The 8641-nt window shown below is 33.7% G+C and overlaps 1 protein-coding gene across 1 annotated transcript; it reads left to right on the top strand.

Annotated features, from left to right (window-relative positions):
• Positions 1–1058: 1058 nt before the first annotated feature.
• Positions 1059–7905, top strand: LOC131639759 (uncharacterized). Its single transcript, XM_058910223.1, has 2 exons — positions 1059–2400; positions 7895–7905. Exons 1-2 carry the CDS (start codon positions 1059–1061, stop codon positions 7903–7905), a joined length of 1353 nt encoding a protein of 450 aa, XP_058766206.1.
• Positions 7906–8641: the final 736 nt, after the last annotated feature.

Here is an 8641-nt window from a genome sequence, read left to right as displayed (position 1 = left end):
AACGTGTGGGTTTCAGGCCTCCATCGCTCTTGTAAGGCAAGGATGAATTTTCTGTCTATGGTGTTGTTGTTAACTTTTATGATATGTCCGAAGCCACATGCTTGGAGATTCGGAATAATCCTCTCGTCGGGTTCAACGTAAGCGTGAGAACGTGTACGGAATCGGTCAACAGCCTAAGAACCACAAATAAATCGATTAAACTGGATATCATATACGCATAGATGTTTAGAAATAAATAAGTATAAACTTACAAAGGTCGCCAAATTCGCTCTAGTTCCTCTGTGTGTTTCACCCATGGTAAGAAGTTGTTGAGCCATTTTCAAGAACTCTTTAAGTTTTCTGCGGAATTGAAAATGCAAAGTGGTTTTTTGAAGAAGAAGAATATATGTTGGTGAAAAGAAAGCAAGTATATGAGAGTATTTATAGAGGGTTGGTGGTTGTTGATGTTAAGTGCATGAGGGCCAAGTGGTGAGCATGCATGTGATACAGATATCAAAGTGATAAAGATGGGTTCACATGCATTCTGTGTTGAAATGACCATGCATTCCCGTGTTTTGTGCTGACTTTGTCTAGCATGCATGCATTAATTTTTTTTTGAAAATTTAGGGTTTGGTTAGGGTTTTCTGTGTCACCGAAAATAATTAGCATACAGTCTTCGCATGTGATTGTACAGTGTACACTGTTCAGTATGGTTGTGTCTGGTCAAGTCGACTGTAGTTCACCAGTGTCAAGCACACCTCAAATCAACTCAGGCATTCATTTTCCGTCAACTTTATTCGCATGTGATTGTACAGTATGGTTGTGTCTGGTCAAGTCGACTGTGCAACAGTTCAGCAGTGTCATGCACACCTCAAATCAATTGTGAAACAGTCTGGTGTGTAGCAGTGTCATTTATTCATCAAATCAACTCAGTACGCATGTGATTGTATAGTATTCGCCTTCATAATTGTCATCACTCAATGTTCGTCTACATAAAGGAAACCTATAACGTGTAAACTAACACAACACATTACACATCTGATTACATATTTGAAATAAAACTCTCTACCCACTCAACAATGGCCCCTCCGCAATACATTATCAACGCTCATATTTTTGGCGAGACCTATGACAACGAAGAAGTTGGTTTTCTGTTTAGAAACACTGAGGTTAAACGATTTTGTTTAAGTAGAAAAGCAAATTTCAGTTACTTCAAAGGGAGATTAGAGACGAAGCTTGCAATGGGTGGTGTATCCCAAATTTTTTACCAATATCGATTTCTTCGTGGAGACAACCCGGTCAAGTTTATCCAAGTTGAGATCAAAGACGATGAAGACATGCAGAATATGTTTGCCAATCATGAGTATTCTGGTTACGAATGCATAGAACTGTATGTTACTCTACCAGAAGTTCAAACCACACAAATGGTTGAGTCACAAGTCATTGATGCACTTGGAGACGAGCAAGCAGAGGTCGACGTTGTAGATGAAGAAGAAGAAGCACCGGAAATAGAAGTTGATAACCTGGTAAACGAGGAAAGTGAAGATGAACCGGAAGTTGTTGTACCACGAGATCAAGTGCATATGCCTCCAGTGCACATGGGGAACCTGAATTTTGATGGGGATGACGAACCATCGACTGATATTTTCTATGATCCATACACCCAAACAGATCAACGGTTAAAAGTAGGAGACAGATTTCGTTCTAAGGAGGCATGTATCATGGCCATAAAAAGATTTCATATGGCAAACAATGTTGATTTTAGAGTTGATCGCGCCAATGTCGAAAGGTACAAAATTTACTGTAGTAACACTGATTGTGGATTCAGGTTGCATGCATCATACAGGAAGAGAAGTGACTCATGGGTTATAGGATATATTTCCCAAGATCACACATGTATTAACACAAATGTTTCACAAGATCACCGTAAGCTCAGTTATGACATCATTTGTCAAGAAATCTTGCCTCTAGTTGAAAAAGATCCATCGTTAAAGGTGAAAACGATAATCTCTCATATCGTTGCAACGTACAACTACACTCCGTCTTATAGAAAGGCGTGGCTGGCGAAGACCAAGGCGATCGAAGTTGTGTATGGAAATTGGGAGGATTCGTATAAACGACTCCCACATTTATTATATGCGCTTCAAATTTATGCTCCTGGAACTGTTACTATTTTAGAGACCCTTCCGGCGCAATCTCCAGACGGAACATCACTTCAAGGAAATGTGATATTCCACAGGCTCTTCTGGGCTTTCCGCCCATGTGTACATGGATTTTCATATTGCAAACCAATTCTTCAAATAGATGGAACTTGGTTGTACGGAAAATATAAAGGCACCATGTTGATGGCTGTGGCTCAAGACGGAAATAGTAACATCTTTCCTGTTGCTTTCGCACTTGTGGAAGGAGAAACTGCTGGAGGTTGGGGTTTCTTTCTCAGAAATCTTTGGACACACGTTGCCCCCCAACCTGGACTTTGCTTGATTTCAGACAGACATGCTGCCATCGAGAGTGCGTACAACAATCCAGCAAACGGGTGGCAAAACCCTACATCAACGCATGTTTATTGTATTCGACACATCGCACAAAATTTCATGCGGGAGATAAAGGACAGGGCTCTTCGGAAGACTCTTGTAAATGCCGGATATGCGTTGACGCAACCGACGTTCCAATATTATCGACAAGAAATTGTAGCGGCAAATCCAGATGCAGGCAGATGGGTTGACAGTCTTGCTAGAGAGAAATGGACCAGATCATACGACAACGGGAAGCGATGGGGGCACATGACTACGAATCTTGTGGAGTCTATGAACGGGGTGTTTAAGGGCATCAAACACCTTCCGATTACTGCCTTGGTGGAAGCAACATACTATAGGATGGCTTCTCTTTTCGCAAGAAGAGGTGAGCGTTGGAATGCAGTTATAGAATCCGGACAATTATGGAGCGAAACATGCGTCAAATTCATGAAAGAGCAATCTGCCAAAGCCAACAGCCACATTGTGACATCTTTCGATCGATTCAACCGGACCTTCAGTGTTAAGGAAACGATTGACCATAACGAGGGCCTTCCGAGACAACAATACAGGGTTCTTATAGATGAAGGGTGGTGCGATTGTGGAAAGTTTCAAGCCTTTCGGATGCCATGCTCTCATGTAATTGCAGCATGTTCGCATGCGCATCAAGATCCGTTAGCACTTTTATCTCCCATTTACAAGGCAGATACCTTGCTCGGGGTGTACAACAACTCATTTCAAGTGATGGCAAAGGAGGATTATTGGCCTACGTATGAAGGGGACGTGGTTTGGCATAATGATAACATGCGGAGAAAGAAAAGAGGCCGCCCGAACAGCACCCGGATCACAACCGAGATGGATCATGAGAAAATGGTACGAAAGTGTAGCATATGTCGTGAAGTCGGGCACAATAGAAATACCTGTCCTAACCGTGGATCAAATTCCACCAACAATTAGTTGTATGTCATCTGTATTTTTATTGACAATGTTTTTGTATTTGTATTAGTATTCGTATTTGTATTTGTATTTGTATTTGTATTTCTATTTGTTATGTATTTGTATTATCCTTTATTAAATCAACTAGTTATGTCTTTGTCTCGTAGTGAAATTGTCTTCATGGCCCATACTGCCACTCTTTATTTTGGACAGTCAGTCAAATACGCATGCTTTCGTCTAGTCCCATCAAGTCAGTCATTGATCAGTGTGTCTGCATTTATCATACATGTTAGGCGTGCTTGTAAACAGTACGCAACATCATTAATTTTTTCTACCCACTACTATTATAAATTAGGGGCTCCTATGGTTGAGTTTACACACAGATACACAAACTCCAAATACCAAACAATCACACAAACACAACCATGCCTCGCCGGACAACCACTAGGCCAGATGGATGTCACCGGACAACAGAGTTGCCGCCCCGGAGATCAACATGGCGTGCCGAACCTGAGCCGGAGTATCGCAGAAGGAACAGACATGTCATATTCTCCGCCGTCAAACCTCCCATGCCGGTTATATTTTGGAATATCTCTTCCGTCGAGCAACTCAAGAGGACTCTCCTGAGATTTTTAGAGGGGGAGTACGAGGCCGGCGAACAGATAAGAAGCATCAAGAGGCTTAAAACAAGGGCCGATCCTGTGACTGGAGCAACGATAAGTTTCTGGCATAAGGTGGAATACGACATTGATGCCATTCAAATGATGCATGGACCTAATGACATTGTTTTAACCGTGGTGATTTCTTAGATGTTTTACTTTATCTTTTCTGTTGGTTATTTTCTATGTATCATTTGAATGATCAATGAACTACTCTTTTCCGTGGACACTCGACTTAGCCGATTCACTGAACTTATATATTTATGTTAAAAACCATTTTATTAATAAATAAAAAAAAATTAAAAAAAAAATAGTATATAAACAACAAAAAAAAAAACAAAAAAAAAACAAAAAAAAAAAAGCAAATGAGAGTAGGCGCCACCCTAGGTGGCTAAAAAGGCCAAAATACTCATTGAAGCCACCCTGGGTGGCGCATGAGTTAAGGGAATTTGGCCTATGGCGCCACATGAGGTGGCTCCTATGTGGAGACCACCTCTGAAACCTGGTCATATGCGTAATTTTGCCGAAAATATGATTTTTGGTGTAAATTATTTATTAAACTTGGTTATTTGGATTTTTTTTTCCATAAAAGCTCCATATTTTTAAAAGAGTGGGTGGTTTTGATTAACACTAGGACAATTAATATTAATAAATACAAATGAAATTTGTATTTGATGATGAACATGACATGATTGAGGCTATCATTTTGGTCCCTAAATTCAAAGTGGCACTATCTATCAATCATATACTACGTGTCAACTAGAACAATCTCATGTTTCCAAGTCCTAAGCATAATTTGGTCAAACTCATAAAAATAACAAAATGACTAAAATATATTTCTAGTTGCAAAATCTACCTTCAATTCCAACATTGATATTGAAAATATGCAGATTAGACCATGTGCAATGGTGTGTTTAATTAAATTCAACATGGCAAAATCATGTGCAATGGTGTGTTTAGAGTAGTGTTGAGTGTGTGTTGGAGGAGAGAGATGTTGAGAAAACTCAACACCATGTACACTGACGCAGGGGCTGACGTGGCTGGTCTTGATTGGCTGGCCAGATTTTTATCGATTTAATACTTTAAACTCAATTATTTCGTTGCAAATTAATTTTTTTTTTTTACCAAAATTCATGAATTTTTTTTCTCTATAAATAGAGATTTGGTTCATTTGATTTGGACACAGAAAAAAAAACCAAGTTTTTCACTATCTTTCTCTATTATTATCTTTCTATTAGTGTTTTTTTTGAAGTTAAGTGTCTTTTGTATCGTATCCAATTATTTAAATAAATTTTGTTTTTATTACAAAAAATTAAAAAATAAATTATTAAGTACTCCCTCTGTCCCAAATTATAAGAGAAATTCTCTTTTTTAATTCATTGAATAATTAATGTATCTGGTCTATATACAAACCAGATACATTAATTATTCAATGAATCTAAAAAGTGAATTTCTCTTATAATTTGGGACGGAGGGAGTATTTATTATTTTAATTTAATTTTAATCGATAATTGTAATTTTATGTAATCATAAAAATAAAAATAAAATTTAAATAAGAAAATGAAAATAAAAAGTGGTGGGGTAGGGTGTTGAGGGAAAAACCATTGGAGAGGGTAAAAGTTGAATGGGTGTTGAGTTATTAGGTGGAAGAAAGAGAAAATGATGTGGAGTGTTGGAAGTTGAAAAAGTGGGTGTTGAGTGTTGAAACCATTGTAGATGGTCTTAGTATACCTTTCTTTATGTGTCAATTACTAATTAATTAATGTATACCAGCTTCATACTCAATTATGTATGTTAATACACATGTTTGATTAATTTGAATCTATCTAATTAGAGATACGTACGATGATAAGAAAAAAATTAACTAGATCTTTGAATAATCTTTGGTGCCTTTTTTTTTCCATTTGATTAGACAAGATTGGCAATCATACATTTCACTAACAAGTTCCTTTTGTCCCTACCATAAACGATGAAATAGGTTTTGCTTATAATCTAAGTCTCTTATAATAAATCAAGCAATTTTGGGATTTTGTGTGTGTAAATTTTCATGATTTGCTTGCGCATCCATGACGATATGATGGTGCAAGGTACTAAAATATGTTTAGTATGGATAATTGAATGCAAATGGTGTAGTATTACATAACCACCATATCCAAATAATGCTACGGTGCTTTTCAATTTTTTAGTGTATATTATGTGATTAGTGGGACCCATTTTAAGTTTTTAGATGGGTAGTATGGATATTTACAAATTTTAATTAGTGGTTTAAATAATTGAGAAGTGTGAAATAATATATTATATTAAGTGAGGTCCATTTATACCACCAAATTGGGTGGTATGGATGTGGATGCTCTAAGTTATAGTTCTTCATTTTTAACCTTGGAAAAAGATAAAGATGAAAATAATGCACCTAATAACATTAAGATGAGATGGTTAGAAATAGAGGTGACAAAAGAGACTTGAGATAATTCCGTTTTTCCTGTATTTTGTGTAGGGGTGAATTAAGGTGTTAAGTTCACATTCCTTAATATATCCGCTATGACTATTTTTTTTTATAAAATTTCACATATTATTTTTTAATTATAAAAAAGTAAACACAATTTTAGAATAATTAACTAATAACTATTTTAATTATTGATTATTATTATTATTATATAATATTATTTTTAATATTATTGACATCATTTTGATCATTATCACATTTTAAACTACAAATTAAATAGAATTCAAAATTGTATAGTGCATTTTTTTTTTTATAAACAAAATGGAATTAATTAGCATAAGGGAATATCGTGCATTTTCTTATAGTAGTGTGATACTACAACGATATTGTTAAACTAGAAAAATAATAATAATATGACAATATTGTGAATTTTATTTTTATAATATGTTAGCCTTATACTAATTAAAATAAATATAATAAATATTAATTGAGTTCGGTTGAATTTAGTTTTTGGCGGATTCAAAATAATTATCTGAATCCAACCAAAACAATTATATAATATTCAAATTAAACAACTAAGTCAATCCGACCCGATTGTACAAATAATCAACGAGTAAATCGATTTGAATCGGATGGATAAAATCTGTCCACCCTAATGGCATTTGTCACGCTAATTAAAAATCTGTTGGGCTTGAATTTGAATTCAACTTTAGATAGCATGAGTGTTGCATTCTTTTGAAAGAAATATAATTAAATAATCTACCTCTATCTCTTCCTATCCGATGTCTTTATAATAGAATGCAATTTAGTAAGAATCCGCAAGTGACTGTTTTCAAATGAAATATATTGTTTATGGTATCTTTAGGAAAGATAATAGTTACGCTCAGTGGTATTTGGATTTTCTTCTAGAAACTACACTTTTCAAACTCTTCCACTTAGGTTTATTTTAGAGTATTTTTTCATGACCTATATCTTATTTTCTTTAGGTTAATTTGATGATGATTCCTTTAATTTTGGTCTTTGTCCCTCTATATTTGTGGACAAACACTTTTTTGAGCATGCACACAGATTAAAAAAGAAAAAGCAAAAACAATTAAATAATCTTTTAAAAAAAAAATTAAATTATATATATATATATATATATATATATATATATATATATATATATATATATATATATATATATATATATATATATATTTGTTGACTCCACAAGTCTAAAAATATTATACCAAATTTCAATCGTTAATAAGATTAAATTAAACAGTCATATTAAATGAAATAAAAAAATAAAATAAATATGTGTTATTTTTTTCTAAAACATAAGCTATTTATATGATTGTTTAATTTATTCATATTAACAGTTGAAATTTGATGTAAGATTTTTAGACTTACAACGCATCCTAACTCATATATATATATATATATATATATATATATATATATATATATATATATATATATATATATATATATATAATATGACTAATAAATTTTAATTAAAAAATTTATAAGTGAAAGGCAATGAAAAACATAATAATACTAACATTGTATTCCATTCAAATAATCACTTAAAAAATTTTAGTGTTTGTAAAACTTGCATTAATTGAGGATTTTTATCTTTTATTAATAGTTTTTTAATTATCAAATAAAATAATATCATTTTAAAAAAAAAAATCATACAATATTGATATACATATTTATTATAGTGTATATCTTCAATTGAATTCAAATATGTAATAAAATAAAATAAAACAACTTTCTATAGTGCTAACTAGAAAAATAAAAACAAAACATAAAAACTTTTCTATAGTGCTTAGTAGAAATTTAGTACTTAAATATGTTTAGTTTTAAAAATGCAGTAAATGTTGATTACTCTTCACTAGACAATGACAGGAGTAAAAAATGTCACATTATGTGTCGAGTAATGATTTCTCCTTGCATTATGTTCTAATTGTTTCCTACTAATTTAATAATTAAACTAGTTTAATCATTCTTTGGCTCCATTATTTTGCATTGTGCTTGCAAGTGATATGCCATTAATACATAGCCAATAGCATCTTACCTACTTCCTTGTCAAATCTCTTATTTTGGTAAACACCACATTAAGC

The sequence above is a fragment of the Vicia villosa genome, unplaced genomic scaffold (genome assembly GCF_029867415.1).
Source record: "Vicia villosa cultivar HV-30 ecotype Madison, WI unplaced genomic scaffold, Vvil1.0 ctg.002761F_1_1, whole genome shotgun sequence".
NCBI lineage: Eukaryota > Viridiplantae > Streptophyta > Magnoliopsida > Fabales > Fabaceae > Vicia > Vicia villosa.
Note: the sequence above shows the minus strand (reverse complement) of the source record. Positions and strands in the feature narration are given on the sequence as shown.